At 40.3% G+C, this 22103-nt stretch overlaps 2 protein-coding genes across 5 annotated transcripts in view; one reads left to right on the top strand and one right to left on the bottom strand.

Annotated features, from left to right (window-relative positions):
* MCF2 (MCF.2 cell line derived transforming sequence) overlaps window positions 1–6701 on the top strand; it is an 83615-nt gene extending 76914 nt beyond the window's left edge. For 3 of the 4 annotated variants that reach the window (XM_038588441.1, XM_038588439.1, XM_038588442.1), the window contains 3 exons: window positions 105–205; window positions 3776–3844; window positions 4973–6701. In XM_038588441.1, the coding sequence (XP_038444369.1) occupies window positions 105–205; window positions 3776–3819 (145 nt within the window). In that variant the 3' untranslated portion in view covers window positions 3820–3844; window positions 4973–6701. Of the gene's footprint in view, window positions 1–104; window positions 833–3775; window positions 3845–4972 lie in introns of those variants that run through there. The other variant, XM_038588440.1, reaches the window with a different exon arrangement.
* Window positions 6702–16519: 9818 nt separating this feature from the next.
* F9 (coagulation factor IX) overlaps window positions 16520–22103 on the bottom strand; it is a 32461-nt gene continuing 26877 nt past the window's right edge. The window contains exons 7-8 of the mRNA NM_001003323.2: window positions 19370–19484; window positions 16520–18741 (exon numbers count right to left, since the gene is read on the bottom strand). Of these exons, the coding sequence (NP_001003323.1) occupies window positions 18194–18741; window positions 19370–19484 (663 nt within the window). The 3' untranslated portion in view covers window positions 16520–18193. The remainder of the gene's footprint in view (window positions 18742–19369; window positions 19485–22103) is intronic.

Here is a 22103-nt window from a genome sequence, read left to right as displayed (position 1 = left end):
TGAATACATGCGATAGCTTTGTGAAAATTTGAACTGCAATGCAGTGTATTTGTTTTTATAATCTTATATTACCATTGTTGGCTACTAATTCATTTATTATTTAGGTTGGTGAAAAATCTAAACAGAAGAAAAGAAGGTCTGATTCCAGGGAACACTTCGCAGATTTTAATTGGTGACTATAGGTTTCGGAATGCTAAAGTTACAGGTATAATATGAACAGACTGTATACTCTTTGTTTAAAGGCTAAAAATTTTAAAGCTCCACCAAGGATGCAATTGGCATGGGGTAAGAACTTCTCAGCGCTTAGAAATAGAACTGCAAGCCTATTATGTTTGCTAGGATTGAATATTTTCCTTTAATAGTTTTAAATTAATGAAGAAAGATTTTTAAAACATGTTAAACTTTTCCCTACAAGGCTGATAGTTATGGAAGAGAGTGTCAGATATGGTGGTGTCTTGTAAGAGATCCTTCAGAACTGAATACTGATGATAGGCTTTTAAGGTACCAGCCTTAATGTCTCAGAATGCTTTACCAGTGTGTTTTCAGCCAGTTCTAAGAGCACGTTATTTCCTTAGGGTAGCTTTCAGCTATGCATGCGTGTGCACACACACACCACACACACACACACACACACACACACACACCCTTGTCTATGTCCAAGGCTTAATGTATGAAGGTAGTATGAAGCAATGAGTGCTAACCTAATATTCTTTTCTATTAACCCAGCCCTTAATACATAAAATTTCTGTATTTTGAAATAAAGCAGTATTCTTGGACATTTTCCCCATAAGTAATATTGAGCTATCTATAAAAAGGTATCACAAAAAAAAAACAAAACCAAAATAGACTTGTGAACAAGATTATTATCATGTGCACATATTTCCTTTGAATTCCTAGTTTTAGACTTGTATTACTTGTATTAAAAGTCTGGGTAATGGTACACTGTGTTGAAATGAATCTAATATACCAAAAGTAACCTTTTTGGTTTTGAATTTCATTTATGACATGAAATGAAATCCACAGGTGACAGGGCTCAATATAAATATCCGGACACATGGAACCCCACAAATAGGGTCAACCCTAAATCTGGACTACCTTTCAAAGTTTTTCTACACTAGTTGTTGAATTATTATTATTATTTATTTTTTAAAAGATTTTATTTATTCATCCATGAGACACAGAGAGAGAGAGAGGCAGAGACACGGGCAGAGGGAAAAGCAGGCTTCGTGCAAGGAGCCCGATGCAGGACTCGAACCCGGGAATCCGGAATCACGCCCCGAGCCAAAGGCAGACGCCCAACCGCTGAGCCACCCAGGTGTCCCGAATTATTATTTTTTAAAGTAAGCATCTGCTCAGTGTGGAGCCTAATGTGGGGCTTGAACTCACAACCCTGAGATCAAGACTTGAGCCACGATCAGAAGTCAGATGCTTTACTGACTGAGCCCACCCAGGAGCCCCAGTTTTGAATTACTTAATTATTGAACTGCTGAATTATTTAGATAATTAGTAATCAGAAGAGTCTGACATGTCTGAACTACTTGACATTTACTTAAAACCTACACCCGACAACTGCAGAATAAACTATTACTTTTAATAGTTTTTTATGAAGCAATTAAAAAAAGCCCAGAACATTCACCAAGGTAGATCATATGCTGTGTCGTTAAAATAAGTCTCAATACATTTCAGAAGATTGCAATTGTATAAAGTCTTAAAAATAAGTATTATAGTAGAAATTGATATTTGGGGGTATCTGATTCACTCAGTAGAGCATGTGACTCTTGATCTCAGGGTCATGAGTTCAAGCCTCACATTGGGTGCAGAACCTACTTAAAAAAAAAAGAAATTGTTATCTGTAGATATCAGGCTGTTAAATGACATACCTCCAAAGAACACGTGGGACAAAAAAAGCACAAGATAAATTTGAATTATTTCACTTTGGATGTTTAAATACTTGTATTACATGCTTAAAAATCAGTGTGGTTTACCATATTAACATAGCAGAGGGGGAAATGATGTCATCATTTCAATAGATGCATGAAAACGCTTGATGAAACTCCATACCCCTCCATGATAAAAATTCTCACCAAATGAGGAACGAAGGGAATTTCCTCAATCTGATGATGTATACTCATGAAAACTCACAACTAATATGATACTTAATTGTGAAATATTGGAGGCTCTTGCCCTGAAATTGGGAACAAGCCAGGGATACTCACTGTCACCATTTCTATTATAGCCAGTGCCATTAGCTCAAGATAAAGAGAGAAAACAAAATGAAAAGAAGAGGCAACACTGTCATGCTTAGCAAATCACATATATGTACAAAACCATAAGAAATCTGTACACAAAAAAACCCTACTAGAAGTAATAAGTAAACTGTATAAGGCCATAGTATATAAAATAATTATACAAAATAAAGTGTAATTCTATATCCTGGCCACAAAGAACTGAAAAAAACCCTGTAATTTCAAAAATTAATACCATTTACATTAGTATTACAAACTGTAAAATAAATAGGAATAAATCTAACAGTAGATGTCTAAGGCTTCTGTACTAACAATCACAAATCACTGCTGAGATACATTTAACAGGACCTAAAAAAGGGAGAGAGAGACTATGTTTAAGTATTGGAAATCTCAGTGTTGTTAAGAAATCCATTGTCCCCAAATCGACCTCTAGAGTACATGCAATCTGAGCAGCCCCTTCTGGAAAAAGGAATACAGGTTTATTCTAAAATGTATATGGAAAGGCAAAAAATCCAGAACAGAGGAATCTCAAAAATCTGGAGTACTTACATACCGGATTTCAAGACTTACTATAAGGCTACAGCAATGAATGCAATGTGCTATGGGAGTAAATATGGAAAACTCTAGGGATTTCTAAAATAGATCCACATATACATAATCGATGAATGTTCAATCAAGGTACCAAGTCGGTTGGATGGGGAAAGGAAGGTGGTTTTAACAAATGGTGCTCCAGCAATTGGGTATCCAGATGGAAAAAGAAATGAACCTTCATCCCTACATCTCATTCCATAAACAAAAAGTGATTTGAGTTGGATCATAGACCTAAACATAAAACCTAGAGTCAAAACTTCTAAAAGCGCAGGACAATCCCTTCATTACTTTGAGCAGCTAACAATTTCTTTCTTGTATTATATAAGGTTGAAAAAGCACTAACTCTAAATGGAGAGTGTCAGGCAAATAGAAATTTTGCACATGCTGAATTGAGCAATTTACAGCTTTAAAAATTTATAACTTTTTGGGGGCGCCTAGGTGGTGTAGTGGGTTAAGCGTCCGACTCTTGATTTTGGCTCAGGTCATGATCTCAGGGTGGTGAGATTGAGCCTCATGTCAGGCTCCACACTGGGCGTGGAGCCTGCTTGAGATTCTCTCTCTCTCTCCCTCTTCCCCTCCCCGCTTCCCTCTCTAAAAAAAAATTATATCTGCTAGAATAAGATAAAATCTAAGATAGTAACACTATGAATGCTTTCAGAAGTTAAATAGTTGTAACGAATCACATTTTCCCTCAGATTTCACAGATTTCATTTTCTACATTGAAAAGTGAAGTTTGAAAGTAAACATGGCCAGCTTTCTGCTAACTGCTTTATGCTTAGTTAAATGATTAATGACAGAGAAGAAATGTGTGAGTCACTTAAAGTATGTGTTCAAGAAGCTGTTTAAATTAACGTATATAAATGGTTTTTTATGAAGCAATTAAAAAAACCAACAGAGCCATGTGTGTACTAGAAAATAATGGCCTTTCTTGTGCCCAGGTCTCCAAGATTCAAAACTGAAAACACCAAGTGTATTCATCTAACTTCTAGATAATATAGGAAGACTCGGTAGGTTTTCCATAACTTGTACTGTCATGTAAACGTAGAGCCAGATGTCTTCCTGCTTAATTCAGGACAAAGTTAATTACATTATATTTTAGCTAACTGTAATGTGGGGCATGTAGAATTACATATTTGATTAGTTTTAATTGGAAGCGATTCCATTACTGCAACCAGTCACAGTAGATTGTGTATCACTACCCCTTGAAAAGCGCATGTCAAAACAACAACTTAACTCTGCTTTGGGCCCATGCTTATGTTTCAGGCGGAGAAGAACTTACTATATATTTGTTAACATATCCACTTTTGTTGGGAAAAAAACCCACATTATTCTTCTGTAGTCATTTTTATTTTCTCCCACCAGTACTGTGTTTCAAGATCCTTTTTTTTCAGTGCTATTGGGAGGGTAGAAATATAATGTATTAATAGATCATCAGCATCAAAAGCATTTATTACTCTCAGCGTGGCAATGCTACTAGATCAAGGGCTAGGTCCCCTTGGTTCCTGTTCTCTAGAACGTTCTGACTTAAGATCTTTTAAAAGTATACAATCCCTTTATTGCATTTATGACTCAAGTCATTTGACAAATTAATCTTATTGTTAGATTTTTGTTGGATGCTATAATATCAAGTGGTCTTGATTGAGATCTACTCTCATACACTGCATAGAGCAAAATAGGATATTGTGGTTCCCACAAAACTAGAATGGTGCCAATTAGTGGATTAGGAAATTACAGTTGACCCCATATGCAACTGTCAGTAGCATTTAGGTTTAAAAATAGATATCAGACTATCTTATTTGAAAACTGGCAAATACGGTGTAAAAGTCTCTCTGATACTTACGTGCTTACCAAGTTTCCTGTTCTCTATACACACGCAACATAAGTCATATAACATTTATGAAATCCAATTGTAGATGTGAATTGTTTATTTTGCTTCCATGAAATAGATGTCTTTAAGAAATAATTTTGTAACAGAATGATGACTTTCATAGTCAAATAACCAAAAGACGTCACCTTTGAATTTAGGATGAACCTTTTGAATCCCCCCATTAGTGTTAGTGTTAGAAATCCTAGCACCAACAGTTTGGGCCTTAAAAGTCACCTGAGTATTAACATCATTCTTCATTATTTTGTAGATGCTGCTCTGAGTAACACAAGGAAACTAAGTTCCCCTTGAATTAAAGGAGAATGAATAGACTTTTAAAAATAAAATTTCCTTTGGAGGTGTGAACTAGATTATATTTCTTAAAAGTGTTACAGATAAACAGCACAAGAGTCAGGATGATCTATGCTGCCCATGACACTCACAGAATTTCCTCAGGACTGAGGAGGACTTCGTCATTCACAGTTTGTCTCATTCTTTCAAGATCCACCTTCACACCTTCTGTTCCCCTCAGGTGAAAAGTGCAGTGTTAACTTTGTTTCCCGTTTCCCAGTAGGGTTTTTCATGGCATGCATTCAGATTCCAACTCAAAACCAGAAATCAATTATTTTGAACATTTACAGGTAAAAAGCTTTACCTGTGATATTTTTGCATGACTTTTCACTAACAAAACAAAAGAAAAATCCAAAGAGAGAAAAGAGATAATCAGAGATTTTTAAACCCTTTGTTGGTTGATAGTTTCTTCTATTATATACTTCTGTTATCTACGGGACTATAATGTACCAAAGGGATATATGTTCTGAAGGACCTCTTTTGCACTTTGACTGGTATTTAGGGTTTTCAGAGCTGTTTATGGTTCTGGAAAGATCCAAAGCCAAAAATCCTGTAGTTAGGATGTGTTGAAGTTTACATTTTATGCATCGAAATTTAGATACACCTATCACAGCTTTAAGTTAAATATTCATATTTACACAAGAGGTGTTCCTGTAACAAAGCTCTACTTTCCGGTGTCTTGAGTTGCTTTTGCCTTTTCTAGAAAAACCTATTCTGGCAGAGGTGTTTTTAAGTTATATTGTGTCTCTTCCTAGGGTTTTTCTTTGATAATACGTGTATAGATGTCTTTCCTTTAAGTATGTAAAAAGTGTGATCACTTGTTTTAAAGCACAGGACAAGTTGTTGCATGCAGCGTTGAATTTATGCTTGGAGTATTTTATATTATGGACCACTGAAGACAATGGTTTGAAATTGCTGCCTTTTGAATCATGGATTGTGAGTTTTACTGTCAAGTTGGCATATTAGGCGCATGTCTTTTGATTATTGGTTTTAAAATAAACAACACTATATTATACATAAATTTATCTTTTAAATGGGTTTGTGTCTCATGTCAAGATCATAGTTTATGCCAGTGGTATCATTTGATGTAACAGTTTGTATGGCAAACTAATTGTATTTTATCCAATGGTACCTGCAAATTATAACTCTTCTTATGTCCAATTTGCTGAATTTATGATGGTTGATTTATAACTCACTCATGAAAATGTCCATATATTTGATAGTTCACTTAATGCTTCTATGACAACAACAACAACAAAATGGCATTAAAGAACATTTTCTTTTGCGTGCTGATCCTGTGGTTAGAAGACAGAATTAGGAGATAAAATGTTTGATTGATGATGCCCCTCTGCACAAAATGTTTCAATTTTATGATATCAAACTAGAGATTTTAATCCTTTAAGCCAATACTGAGTTCTATGGATTCAAACATACAGTTATAGTCTTTTAATGTCTTAATCACTGTACAATGAATGCTACATTTGTATATGTATTTGTATATGGAACCGCACTGTATTAATTTTATTGGGCTATAAATGTGTGTTACTATAAAACATAGCAGCAATTTCCTTTTATGTCTTCAAAATTTAATTACGTTGTAAATGTACTTACAATGTAAATGTACTTGTGTTAATTCCACATTAAAAATATTCAACCTTAAATTTATTCGTGTTTTTTTTCAGCTTAGTATCAATTATACATTGAAACCTCCTTTTCTCTCATTCATTAGTGACACCCTAAAGGCACATAAGTATTTTGAGTTAAATGTTTACCTTCAGGTTCGTCATAATGCCATCATAAATAAAACAATGAGAATGAGCTCAATGATAGTCAAATACAGTGGAACAGAGGAGAAACCGGAAACAGAATCTTACATATATGGAATCTGCTGCGATATTGAATGTAGCATTATGTGTTGGGGAACTGGGGACTGTTTAATAAATGATGCTAGCAAAATTGGAAAAAATTAGATATTTACCTTCAGCCATCCTTCAGGATTCTCTTGAGAGACAGACGGAGATCTAACTAGAACTAAGGTAAAATGTTTTGCTCAAAATTTTCTTCACCCAAATTTGTAGGATAACAGTAAATGAGGTTTCAGGGGTTGAATGGATAGCTATATTTATGAGTGGATATTTCTACACATTGAAAAACAGTCTGCTTCCATATGATGGAGCCCAAGGAAACCTGGAAAGCACCTCTGTATCTGCGGTTGTATTCTGAACCATTGCTTACTTTTGCAAAGGACTCGTTGTTTGGTTGCCAGACTTCATCTCTTACACAGCCTGTGAGGGAGCTAGAATTTGGGGCTTAATATAGAAAAGGAACAAAAATCTATCAAGTCGGTTTGACTCAATCTTCCATTTTTTTAAAAACAGAATGTTTCAGATGTGTCAATGAGCATCCCATAGCAGAATTAAATATTTCTTTTGTCTTACATTTATTCTGAGTTCTTTTGAGGAAGTGTCATCAGTGAACTAGTTAATAAGTTAATCTATCTCCAAAGAGCTTCTTGAAAATTAAAATATGTATTCCAGTGAAATGTTAATGTTGACATTTCCAAAACTGTGTCCAAATCATGCTAGAGAGTTGTTAGGAAAGCTACCCTGACATCTGGGCTACAGTGTTCTCTTAAGCAGAAAGAACTTCTCTGAGTATATTTTTTGTTAGTGTAAGGGAGTATAAGAAATGCTCCACTTGAAGAGAAATTAGTGACTTTGTTTGGGGCTTAGTCAGAAATCAATCCAGTTTCACTCAATAGACATTCTCTGAATAAAAATGCTTATTATTAATAGGTATTAGAACACAGGAACCTGCTTCCCATGGGGGCTGTGGACTCGAGAGTACTTAATGAATCAAGTCGCAAGCAAGTAATTGTGAAAGCAAGTTATTTTCATTACATTTTAGTACACTTCTGTACATTGATTTGGAATGGTCAGTTTGCAGTTGGTTTCATGCAGCTTGCCCAAGGACAGCAAAATACTTAGGAACAAACCAGCGTTAAAGAGAAAACCTAAATCCTTTATATTGTTCAAAAGAAAACATGCTTTTCTTTTTAGTTCAAAATGTATCTTACATATTAAAGCTCATGACGTATTCAAGTCTTAAGTTCTCCTTGACATTTAGTGAGGGCCTACCTGATATTTGTTGATCACCTCATTTCATATGTACGAATTAGCACATTACATTCTGAGGAGATAGTTTCAGCATATGTCCACCAAATAAGACTATTACATAACTTTTTAAAAAAGATTTTTTATTTTTATTTTTACTTTAAAAAATTTTTTGAAAGATTTTTAATTTATTTATTTTTTTAAATTTATGATAGTCACACAGAGAGAGAGAGAGAGAGAGGCAGAGACATAGGCAGAGGGAGAAGCAGGCTCCATGCACCGGGAGCCCGACGTGGGATTCAATCCCGGGTCTCCAGGATCACGCCCTGGGCCAAAGGCAGGCGCTAAACCGCTGCGCCACCCAAGGATCCCAAGATTTTTAATTTATTTATTCATGAGAGACACACAGAGAGGGGCAGAGACACAAGCAGGCTCCATGCAGGGAGCCTGACATGGGATTCGATCCCAGGACTCCAGGATCACGCCCTGGGCTGAAGGCAGATGCCAAACCACTGAGCCACCCGGGTGTCCCGACTATTATGTATATTGAGAGCAGCCAAGGAAGTTGAACTTCAGGAAGATATACTCCTTAAGCTAAATGAAACGTTCCTCAAACCCAACAAAATCAAATATACACCGTCTCAAAGATATATTTCATCTACATATTTGTGAGACTCACTAATGTGATTACTACCAAAATAAGCAAACAAGAACAATAGGCTGGGGAACAAATTAAAATACCACAATGGAGGGAGGGGGGAAGCTGTGTGGCCCAGTTGGTGAAGCGTCTGCTTTGGCTCAGGTCATGATCCTGGGGTTCCAGGATCGAGCCCCATGTCAGGCTCCCTGCTCAGCGAGGATCCTGCTTCTCCCTCCCCCCTCATCCCACTCATGCTCTCTCTCTCTAGCTCTCTCTTTCTATTTCTCTTTCTCAAAAAAAAAAAAAATAAATGGAATCTTAAAATACCACAGTGGAGCTGAAGAGAAAGTCAAATATTTGAAGCTTTGAATGTAATAATGCAATAAAATATGTCTGTTTCTTCTAAAAAATGGGGGGGGGGCGGGCAGCAAGGGTAGCTCAGCGGTTTGGTGCTGCCTTCAGCCCAGGGCCTGATCCTGGAGACCCCGGGTCGAGTCCCACATTGGGCTCCCTGCATGGGGCCTGCTTCTCCCTCTGCCCGTCTCTCTGCTTCTCTCTCTCTCTGCGTCTCTCATGAATAAATAAATAAAATCTTTTAAAGATTTGAAGCTTGAAAAAAACCTTGATGTGCCCAGTATTACTCCAGTTAAGTTTTAATCTCACTTTGATAGTGAATACGCTCTTTCACATGACTATGAGAAATCAAATGAGAACCACAAAAATCTTTTTAACTAAGTAAACTGCAACTCTTTGACCAGAGTGGACATTTTGGAGTCTGTCATTAAAGCTAAAATGAGGGTGCCTGGGTGGCTCAGCGGTTGAACAGATCTGCCTTGGGCCCAAGGCGTGATCCTGGAGTCCCTGGATCAAGTCCCATATTGGGCTCCTTGCATGGAGCCTGCTTGTGTCTCTGCCTCTCTCTATGTGTCTCTCATGAATAAATAAATACAATCTTTAAAAAAGAAAAGAAGCTAAAATGATCTCTTTACTGACCACAGGGGAGGATACAGTACTATACCTATCTATATATTTACAATTAGTTTCAGAATACCCGAATTCAGTGCAAAGCAGCCATTTTACATACAAATATTAGTAACTTAAAAATCTGCCAATATTTCTGAAAATACCAAGTGTTGGGGAGGAGATGAAGCAAGAAAAATTCTTGTTCCTGGGAGCATACATTGGTGCAGTGCTTTGGCGAACAATTTTTTTTTAATCCAATACATTTTATTGGGTTTCTTTTTTTTATAAATTTATTTTTTATTGGTGTTCAACTTGCCAACATATAGAATAACACCCAGTGCTCATCCCATCAAGTGCCCCCCTCAGTGCCCGTCACCCAGTCACCCCCACCCCCCGCCCACCTCCCCTTCCACCACCCCTAGTTCGTTTCCCAGAGTTAGGAGTCTTCCATGTTCTGTCTCCCTTTCTGATATTTCCCACTCATTTTTTTCTCCTTTCCCCTTTATTCCCTTTCACTATTTTTTATATTCCCCAAATGAATGAGACCATATAATGTTTGTCCTTCTCCGATTGACTTATTTCACTCAGCATAATACCCTCCAGTTCCATCCACGTCGAAGCAAATGGTGGGTATTTGTCGCTTCTAATGGCTGAGTAATATTCCATTGTATACATAGACCACATCTTCTTTATCCATTCATCTTTCGATGGACACCGAGGCTCCTTCCACAGTTTGGCTTTTGTGGACATTGGTGCTATAAACATTGGGGTGCAGGTGTCCTGCCATTTCACTGCATTTGTATCTTGGGGGTAAATCCCCAGCAGTGCAATTGCTGGGTCATAGGGCAGATCTATTTTTAGCTCTTTGAGGAACCTCCACACAGTTTTCCAGAGTGGCTGCACCAGTGGCGAACAATTTCCTAATACTAAGTGAAGTTGAAATGAATACTGCATAGCTTAGCAGTCCCATTGCTAAACATCTACCCTGAAGAAACCTACACATACATGCTCAAGGACACGTGTGCTGGGATGTTCATAGCAGCATTGTAAAAAATTTGGAGACGACAGGAATGACCACGAACAGAAGAATGGAATATTATGGAATATTCTACAACAAAATACTGTAGAAGTTAAGATGAAAGACCTGGGGAGGGGGTGAAGATCTAGAGCTCTGCTATCAACATCAATGACTCTCACAGGAAACTGACTGTGGGATAGATACAGCATTCATATAAAGTTTTAAAATATGCAAAATGCATACTTTTAATGGATAATTTAAAAGTATATGCTAGATTATGATGAACATCGAATTAAGGATGGTAGTATCTCTGAAAGTAGGGGGAGAGAGAGAGAGGAGTGGATGGGTGTTCATACTTGGGAGTTCATGATATTAATCTCTATACATTTTTATGTGTCCTAAACATTTTTTTTCCTAAACATTTTATACTGTAGAAAACTATGCTGACTTTAATTCAGTACTGAAAAAGTACAATATAATGTCTTATCCCCTGGTGATTGAAATGTAGTGAAGCCCTGCACCAAAGTTATAGAAATCCATACATCTCTGGGAATATTTTTTCATATTACATACTGGCTGAAAATAACAGTCAAGAACCCTTTTCCACAGTCTTTGTAAATATCTTAACAAATTACTATGAACTAACATGCCAGCCGGAAGCTACCATAGAATAAAACTTGGTCGACCTAATGTGTGAATGTGTTCTATAGGAGAAATATTTGCATTTAAGAAGTGTTTTATTTTGGGGGCACATGGAAGGCTCAGATGGTTAGGCTCAGGTCATGGTCTCTGGATCCGGGGATCAAGCCTGACATCGGGCTCCTGGCTCGGTGGGGACACTGCTTCCCCTCCCTCTTTCTCTCCCTCCGCTCATGCTCTCTCTCCCTCTGAATTCCTTTATGTCAAATGAATAAATACAATCTTAAAAACAGAAATGTTTTATTCTACAACATAAAATAACTGCCTGTTACTATCTGAGAACAACTTTAATCACCTGATTTTTTAAAAATATTTCTGACTTGTGAACACTATCCTTCCTTAAATAACTTTTATATTTTAATTCACAGTGTTATTCAGTGCTCACTCATGGCAATAAATGAGTAGCAGGACTGTAAAACTGAAGACTTTTTAGTCAAATAATTAGAATGTGCCCCTTGGTATGTTAGTAAATGTTAAACAACTGAGTCTCTTTAAAAAACAAAATGGGGTGCCTGGCTGGCTCAGTTGGAAGAGCATGTGACTTTTTTTTTAAGGTTTTATTTATTTATTCATGAGACAGAGAGAGAGAGAGAGAGAGAGAGAGATGCAGAGACACAGGCAGAGGGAGAAGCAGGCTCCATGCAGGGAGCCTGACGTGGGACTCGATCCCGGGTCTACAGGATCACACCCTGGGCTGAAGGCGGCGCTAAACCCCTGAGACCTCCGGGCTGTCCGAGCATGTGACTCTTGATCTCAGCTCAGGTCATGATCTCAGGGTCAGGAGATCCAGCCCCACATCAGGCTCTGTGCTGGGCATGGAGCCTGCTTGGGATTCTCTCTCCCTCTCCTGTCCTTCCCTACTGATGTGTGTGCTCTCTTTCTCTCACGGAAAAAAACAAAAACAAATGTATTTGTATTATTTGTTAATATCTCTGGTGTGAATATCCCTACCCTGGCAGATATCAAGCCCCTGACATGAGGTCACTGTACTGGGAGTTGGAAAGAGATATGCAAAATTGGCATTTGTGAGTATGCAAGTTCCAGCATACCACTGATATTTTGATGAAACACAGTGCTAGGCTCACAGCAAGTGCTCAGTAAAATTTCTTACGAGAACATGCTAAGATTTCATAAGATTTCCTTATGTAATGTGTAGCTGTTCTTTTAGGATATCTACGACGCAAATTTACATTTTCTAAACTAAGGAAACAGAGATTCTGATCTGAAGCAAGATCATCTAGGACTAGAAACAGTATATGGAAGCGTGTTTGGACAATGAGCAATATAGGAGGCGTATTTTAATTGGGAGAAATGAAACCCTTATGGCCAAGAGCAAAAGTTTGATTCGGATATAATACTTTAAAATCCAAATTAAAGCCCAGAGCTGGCTCTATAGAAACAAGATACAACGACAAAATACCTACCTAAATGAGGATACAAAGCACAGATGAAGGGTAAGGCCAGCTTCTGGAGAACAGCAAGAAATGTTAACAGGAGAACAGGCCAGGGCTATAAGCATAGTCTTCTAGGTTAATCTTTTTTACATTTTCTAGAAGTTAGTGTTAATTCTATATCCTTGGAAGGAAATGGTTGTAGAAGGTCTGTGTGGGTCTGGCTTCCTTGCTACAGCATAATCCCTTATGCGGTCAGGATGATGATCTCATTCTTTCCTTGGATGCCTGAGTTTTGCATTGATGTGGTCAGTAGTAGCTTTTTTTCCTCCCATTTCATTCATATATTGGTTCATTCATTTAACAAGCATGTGCTGTTTCTCAGAGACTTGTTGCAATCTTAATTTGGCTTCTTTTAGAGCTGATTTTAATATCATGAAAACGCACGCTTATTTTTGTCATATATCCCAAGAGGAAAATAGATTTTTACATATAAATGTTCACCAAAGCATGTAACGTGTAAATCATGGGATCCCTTTATCTTTATGAGGTCGGTGCTTAAGCCACTTCACAGCATTTCTAAAAGTTCACGAATGGCAGCATTCAGGAGATTTACTGTATCAGCAAATTTTTATAGATTAAGATCTCATATTTAATGCTGTGCTGAAGCAACTTTTTTTTTTTAAAGATTTTACTTACTTAAGAGAGAGAGTTCAAGAGAGAGCATGAGTTGGGGTGAGGAGCAGAGGGAGAAGCAGACTCCCCTCTGAGCAGGGAGCTCGATGCAGGGATTGATCCCAGGACTCCATCCCAGGAGTCGATCCCAGGATTCCAGGATAATGACCTGAGCCTAAGGCAGATGCTTAACCCACGACTGAACCACCCAGGCGCCCCTAAAGCAGCCTTTGGAAAAGACGTCTTTGGATTCAGGAATATCTCTGCTCCCATTTCCATCCTTCCCTTGATCAAGAGGGAAAGTCCTACCAGAGCAAAGTGATCTGGCCGGGAGTTCGAAATACTAGTGTCATTCTTTCTTTTTTTTTTTTTTGAATAGATTTTTTAGTTTTATTGAAATCTTACATGAACAAGAAATTGGAAATACAATCACATCAAAGAACAAATTGTCACGGCTTTGACGTTTAAGCCAAACAAATTTTGTAGGGCAGAGTTTTTAAATTGTTATAACTTACTAGTGTCATTCTGTGAGGTTGTGGAGAAAATGCTTTGGCCCAGTTCCAGGAGCCATTGCTTCTTCATCCATATATAAGAAAATCTGCTGTTCTTCCTTTCTGCTAGAGGTTAGGATAACTCTGGGAATCTCCAGACAAGCCTTAACTTCCAGCATAGGGTAAAAAAAGGTCTGCCTTGAAAGTACTGTTGGAGAAAATGAGTAGAGTGGTCTGTGTCCCTGGACAGGTTGAAAGGGCAGGGATTCCACAGTCTTTTGCCTCCCACGACTCCTCCCACAGCCTCCAGAGTTTGCAGAACATATTGATTTTTGTGGCTTTTAACCATGAGATCTCGGGATGGCGTTAGCTTCCGATTCAGGAAGAGCCGTGGTTCCTGAGTGCTTTGCCCAGACAGGCCTGCCAGCAGCTGAGCTCGGCTTCCTGACCCTGCCACGGCTGCGCCGCATGCTTAGCTTCTGGAGTGGCCTGCTGTCCCCGGGTGCCACATGTCTTAGCCGGCCCAGCTGCAGTGAACCGCCTTGAAATGTTGCCGGCACGCCTGGGCGCCACATGACACTGACAGACTTGCCCTGGAAGTCAAGTGTCACATCTGGCAGGCCCAGTGCTCACAGCTGGGCTCAAAGCCAGACCCCGGCTCTGCATGTTTGTTCCACATGTGCCTGCTAGGCGCCGGTGGCTGCCGCTCCACGGTCTTATTTGCCTGCCACTGTGCCTCCCAGACTACCTGTTGGTCTTGAGTTGGTCCACCTGCTGGTCAGTTAGAGCATCACTAGTAGGAATTCTAGGCGATTTGCAGTCTCGGGTTTGCTGAAAGGATGGCCACCAGTGCGGAAGACCCCAGTTGCCCTGAAAATGGGCAGTGCTCCAACTGGAAGCGCTGTATTCCCTCATGGTTCAGGGTGGGAGACTCGAGTTCTAGTCCTGATTCTGCCATTATGTCACTCCGGGCCAGGCCTTCTCTTGGCCTCCATCTCCCCATGTGTTAAATGGGCAGAGTGATTTTGACGGTGACTGAGGGCCCTTGCAGCTCTGACGTCCTTCAGTTGGACTGCAAGCCTTCAGAAGTTTAGAGGTGATAATAAAATGACTTTGTGAGCTGGTCTTTCAGGGTTTAGAAGAGTAGGGGAGAAAACCCTTTCTTTTTCTCTTGACAGAGCAAATTGGATGGGACTCTGTTCCTACCATCACAAAACAACTGATCTTCAGAAGAACCAAAACCAGTGCTACTTAAGCAGCAAGTTACAATGACTGCACTGCATTAACACGCTTTTCTTCCCTCAGCAAGAGCTCTATTTTCAACTGTCACTTCCAATATTGCAGCAGCGTGTTTCTGCCCATTTAGGTTAAGTAGCTACAGTGATTTTGAAAGCACTAATGATTCTTCCATGGCGCCTGCAAATGCCCTAGGTAGAGTCTAGCAAGGCCCTGGCTCTGAAGTCCCTGGCTCTCAGGTGGGCTGGAGGGTCTCACACGTGTAGTGGTGGCTCGTGGTGAATTGTTATTTCTGAGCTCATGGGAGAAAGGAGAAGTGTGGCTCGGATCTCTATGGGGCCAGGATCTTTTTTCTCTGCCACAGGGAAGACCAATCACAGGAGGTGTACAGCCACTCCCCATTGTTGCCTTTGTAAGGGGTGATCTCCATGGCAACCAGGCCACAATGGCTCACTTTTACCAACTATGGGAGTGCTGGGGCTGGAGACCTTTAGTCATTCATATTTGAAGTAACGGGTTTTCATGCATGAATCAGTATCCTCCTCAAACCTAAGGCTGACAATTGTCCTGTCTCCTCTTTCTCTCCTTTAGCTCACAATAGCAGAACTGATTTCTTTTGTTTGTTCGGGAAACCTCAATCCCACTCATTATTGTTATTTATTATGGCCTCTCTTCATGATAATACAAGACTAATTCCTACTCCGGAATAAACACAGGTTCAGATTCAGCTAACGTCTGTTGAGCCTCTTCTGGGTAGTAATGTAGCACGCACAGACAATGCAATTTATATACATTATCTTAGTTAACTCACAAAATACATAAGTGTGGATTCAAATTTCACGAGCACATTGGCAGTTGGCACACAGTTATCAGTCCTTGAATATTTGCTGGGTGAAGGAATGAAAGATCATGAAATCACAGACTGTTCAGGTCAACCAGGCCCTTTGGAGAGCATCCTGTCAAACTCCTTCATTGTACAAACAGAGAAATTAGAGCCCCAAATGTGGAGTGATTTATCCGAGGCCGTATCCATGGCTATTTAAACTCAGTTCTGTCGTAGGTGGATCCAGACCACTGTCCTCTGCCGGGCACAGGACACAGTGCCTCATAGGAAGGCCAGGTGACAGCAGAGCATCAGAACTCTGATGTGTCGTGTTGCACTTGGACGTGTTATGCTCAGTGTCCTGCTGAACGTAATGTTTGCGATACTTCTCTGTGAGTGATTCAACGAGAAACAGTGAGAAATTTGAAAAGACATTTATTGGTACTTAATATTTGAAGGACTAAAGTAAATGCCTGGCTGGGGGTGAGGTGAAGGCAGCAGCTTGGTCAGGTCAAAGTGGTCCCAAACATGATTTTGTCAGTAGTCTCATATATAACAACATGTGGGATGACTGATTCACATCAGCCACATTCACAAAAAGCTACAGTATCAACCAGAACAACAGTTTATTAATTCATAAAGGGAGCCAGCCTAACACACTAAAGTACATGCAGAGGTTGGTCAGCAACTCTTTAGAAAATTCAATATGGAAGGCCTAATTATAATCAAAAGGTTGCCTAGAGAACCTGAAACCAGAAAAGGGGGAGTGAGATGGCTCACTGGAATGACTCATACCTTTTTTTTTTTTAAAGATTTTATTTATTTTTTTCATGAGAGACACACACACACACACAGAGAAGCAGAGACATAAGCAGAGGGAGAAGCAGGCCCCCTGCAGGAAGCCTGATGCGGGACTCAATCCCAGGACGCTGGGATCATGCCCTGAGCCAAAGGCTCAACCACTGAGCCACCCAGACACCCCTGACTCATGCCTTTAAGCCACCAGTACATCCTTCTCCACTGTGGGGACATGCTAGTTTAAGAGACAGGGTGCTCATGTTCTTTGGTCGAGGGCAACTTCTTCCTTAGCTCCGGCCAGTACTGGAGACCCACCAATGAATTCTTCCTTGAAGACTCTACTAGTTCTACGTTGCACACTGGCTGTTCTCTTTTAGTTCACAGTTTTTTCACATGGGGGATGAGACGCAGGAGTTGATGTCACTCTTCTTAGTTACCTCTATCACAACACAATTACAAATGCTTATTGGACGTATTCTGATGGGTCGGTCATTCCTTCCACGATGCATGTATTTCAGTAACATGACTCTTTCAGACAAATTTTCCTGCAAGTGCTTCAGGCACCTGGCTTCATCCCTATGCTCCGAAAAGCAAGTCAAAGACCAAACTGAAAGCAAGTCTGGGTTTGATAGACATGTATAACTGTGGACAGTAGTAAAACAGCATGATGTGTCCCTTCCCTCCTTTAAACCTCTGTAGGAAAAAGAGAGAGAGAAAGAGAAAGAGAGACACTGATTTCAGGATTAGGAAACAGAAGAGATAAAGGAAGCAGGAATAAGCATACAGAAAAGGAAATAGTGTTTTCTGGTGAGTTGCAACCTGTCAGTTGCTCCTGTGTTCTTCCTTAACAAGTGAGGTGTTAGACTTGTTATGAACTAGATCAAATATCCTGGATGTAGATCTAACACATTTTGATGATTTCCATGGGAAAGGTAAGAAAGGTCTGGAACATGGAATGCTGCCAAGGAGGGAGAATCAGGGAGTTGCCCCAGTGGAGAAACTTAACACCTGACGGGCAGGAGGAATAACCTAACCTCACAATGGTGCCAAGGGCTAGACCTGTGGGAGTGGTCACAAGTTCCCATCACAGTACATTCCCGTAGTGATTACATTTTCTAATTCACTTAGTCTAGTAAAATAGGAATTCTAGATAGATTTCTCCCCAGAAAGAGAAAAAGCAGTATTCAGAGAATGTATATAGTCAAATCTAAAGAGATAAAAAAAGTGATTAGTTAGTAAAGGACCTTGTCCATTTTCTACCCTAAACGTGTCAACCTTGGAAATACATTATTCTTTAGGTGAGCTTCGTCTTTTCTTTAATCCAGTTGACATACCGGGACACCTTGGTATATATTCCATACTTCCCTTTCATCGCACACTCTTCACCCCAGCTAATAATCCCAGTTAAGAAACTTATGCCTTCTACTTCGGTGACATGGGGTCCCCCACTATCGCCCTGGCATGAATCTTTACCTCCCTCATGGAAGCCAGCACAGAACATGTTGTTATAAATGGTGAACTTCGTGGACCGAAGGCACGTGGCTCGGTCAACAAGTGGAACTTTAAGGTATTGAAGAATTGAAGCCGATCGCCCTTTGTTGAAGACTCTCCCCCAGCCACTCACATAGCCAGACCCAAATTTGAGGAAGATGTTCGAGTATTCCCTGTCAGCAATGCAAATAGGTGTTACATAGCTGTTCAGCGTTAAGGGCTCATCCAGTTCCAGAAGGGCGATGTCATGGTTGTACTTATTAATAGTTGCATTATAGCTGTGGTGAAGAATAGTGCGAATCACGTTTCGCTTCTGCTCTGTATGTTCCCTCTTCTCGGTGTTATGCTCACCTATGGAAAATAAATTTCTCTTCAGTCACAGGTAGACTTACACATAAACGTATTTGCCAAGGTTTTTGGTATCACTGAATTAACTGGCAGCCAAGTGTCCACAAGCGCAATCTTGGTAAAATGTAATGAGGGCCAATGCATACATTTCAGACCAAAAAACCATTTGGGACCATCATGGAGCTGGTTTGGTCTCCCATGCCGTTGCAAATCTTACATTGTTCAAGTGGTAATGAATCTACCTGTCATGAATTACCCTAGACATTCTTAATATCAAGTATTTTGACCGCTTTTTTTGAGCACAGATCATATATTCATTTGGCCATTCATTCAAAGGTTGTGCCAGGCACTAGAGATACAAAGGTGAATGATAGGACATGGCTTTGGGGAAGGCTCAGTCTGGTGGGGAAATGCACACAGCATACATAATTGTACCCCCGTGAGATGAGTGTTGATATAGGCACACCAACAGAACTACAGGGGGCTTGGAGGATGGAAGAAGTTAGGTTCTGGAAATATGGCTCCTCTAGCATTAGCCCAACTTAGTAGACCTCAGGAAACTATGATGTGCCAATCATACAGAAGACCTAGTAAATACTGCAGATTCCTATCCTTTTTTTGGTTTATTTACCTGCAACTATGGTAATTTTAACATCAGGCTCAATACAGTGGGCTGCAGTTACCACCCATTTTTCATTGATGATGGAACCTCCGCAGAATGCATCAACTTTCCCATTCAAAAGGACCTGTGGAAACAAGATTATGAAACTTCTTACATAATGTGTTTGATCCTGAACAAAATAAATACAGGTGCTGTTGATAGGCAGGGGTGTGTATGTGTGGGGGGGGGGTGGGGGTGGGGATTGGACTCTAGGTGCTGGCAGACCGGAGTGTTTCTGGAAAGTGTCAGCTTTGCACATGAGTTAGTGTTTCTGGAGCGTGATCAAAAAAGCCATTTCTGTAACTATTTTGAGGAGGATGGGCAATGAGAGCCAGGGGGAGCTCTAGAGGAGGCAGATAGGAGGGAATGGCTTCTTTTGGTGATTTGGGGCCCTTGGATTCCTTTTCCAGGTGAGTCAGATTGTCTGAGGGCACACATTGTTTCATGGGAATATGGCAGGTAAATTCCGAAACACACTGACTTGACTCCTCTAGATCCAGAGTTATTATTGAGTCTTCTGTCCCTGCGTGGGGAAATATTGCCACAGGGTGAGTTGGAAGAGAAAAAGTATTGATTGTCCACTGAGGTCTTCTTAAAGCCCTTTTCAAACTATGAATTGAGACCACTGCCCCCCATAAGAGCCGTGCTGACGGGCCTCCGGGCAGTGAGGACCACTTAGCTGCTCGGGCAAAGTGGACAGAGGCGTCTGAGCCTGGGCATTCTTAAAGAAGAGGCCAATCCATTCTTTCATCTGTACATCTATTGTTTTTTTTTAATATAAATTTATTTTTTATTGGTGTTCAATTTGCCAACATATAGAATAACACCCAGTGCTCATCCCATCAAATGCCCCCCTCAGTGCCCGTAACCCAGTCACCCCCATGTACATCTATTGTATGAGCAGAGTGGACAATGAATATTTTTTACCACCTATCTAGATCAGCTTGGAGATTTTCACTTCCAGTGTACCCGAGGCTCTGGGCTGCCTCTTCAGGAAGAAAGTTGAGAAGTATGGACACCAGAGGGCGCACTGAACATTTGGTAAACCCTACGCAGGAGCCGACTGGCTCTTAGGAACTCCTGCCCTTTGACTAAAGCACACCTAGTCTCAGACATAAATCCATTTCTAAACTAAGGAAAGAGAATGGTCAATGCCCTTAAGTGTGAATTTGAGAAGGTCCTAGGGGCATGTTCTAGTGAAGATTCTTTTTGTCCTGAATTCAATTTTTTAGAAAGATTTTATTTATTTGAGAACAAGAGACAGCGAGAGTGAGAGAGAGAGAGCGAGAGAGCGAGCACAAACAGGGGGTAGAGGGAGAAGCAGGTTTCCCATTGAGCAGGGAGCAAGATGTTGGGCTTGATCCCAGGACCCTGAGATCATGATCTGAGCTGAAGGCAGACACTTAACCAACTGAGCCACCCTTGTCCTGAATTCAATTTACTGAATGTCTGCTAAGTCCTAGACACTGAAGCATTGGCCTCCTACCAGGAGACCTCTGGGGCCGACTCACTGCAAGCCTCTGACCCCTTTTTCCACACTTTAGCTTTCTTTCTCATTCTAGTTGCTGCCTATTTCAAAAAGTCGTAAAAATGTAGGAAATCTCACATAATAATATAATAAACACCCATGTAGCCACCCTCCAGACTCAACAGTCTTCTTAATGGTTTTGGACATTTATTGATTGCTTACTATGCACTAATCATTATGCTAAGTGTTTTATGTACATTTAATAATGTGGGGTGATATTAATATATCCATTTACAGATGAGCAAACCGAAGTTTAGATAGGTACATGAACTCCCCTAAGGTCAGTGGTGAAGCTAGGATGCAAACCTTAGTCTGCCTGGCTTGAGAACCTATGCTCATAAGTGTGGTTGGTGGACCAATTAATTGCAATAGAATCATCTGGGATGCTTATAAAATCATTTGAGGGCACTCCTGCCCGAACTTAAATAGAATATTTGGTGGGTGTGACTAAAGGAAATGAAGAGCTCCAGAAAATCCTTATGCATAATTAAGTCTGAGAAATTATGGTTCAGAATTTCCAAGGCTTGGTGACTTTACATTTTAAAAGTGCTCAGTCCACACAAAGCTGGCTACATAATTTGTGGGGTTCAGTGCAAAATGAAAAGGCGAGACCCCTTGTTCAAAAGCTGGGAAGAAACATGCCATTGAAAATCCTTCAATACAATTTTTTTCCTTTCTTCTGTGGTCTCTTGCAATCTACCATGGGTGTTCTTTTAATTTAATTTTTTTTAATTTAATTTTTTTTAAGTAGGCTCCATGCCCAGTGTGGAGCCCAACATGGGGCTTGAACCCATGACCCTGAGATCAAGACTTGAGCTGAGATCAAGAGTCAGATGCTTAACTGACTGAGTTTTAAATTTTACTACTTAATGTCATGCTTCCTCAGGCATGGGGGATATTTGCTGGGAGAGTGCCCAGGAGCTGCACCCTGTGATTTGGCAGGCTGGCACAAAGGCCCTTGGCTGCCAGGTCCCCTCTCCCACCAGCCCCATGCCGCATGGAGGAAGGTAAGTCAGTCTTCCCTTCTCACTGGCCTGCTGCAGTAATTAATTGTGGAGGCATGATTCCCAAGGGATTACAACATCCATACCAGGATGTGCTCAGTACTTAAAACGGAGGTGGGCAAGAGGCTTGCCCCCACCATTCATTCTCCAAATGAACTGTGACAAACTTTTG

The sequence above is a fragment of the Canis lupus genome, chromosome X, assembly GCF_011100685.1.
Source record: "Canis lupus familiaris isolate Mischka breed German Shepherd chromosome X, alternate assembly UU_Cfam_GSD_1.0, whole genome shotgun sequence".
NCBI lineage: Eukaryota > Metazoa > Chordata > Mammalia > Carnivora > Canidae > Canis > Canis lupus.
Note: the sequence above shows the minus strand (reverse complement) of the source record. Positions and strands in the feature narration are given on the sequence as shown.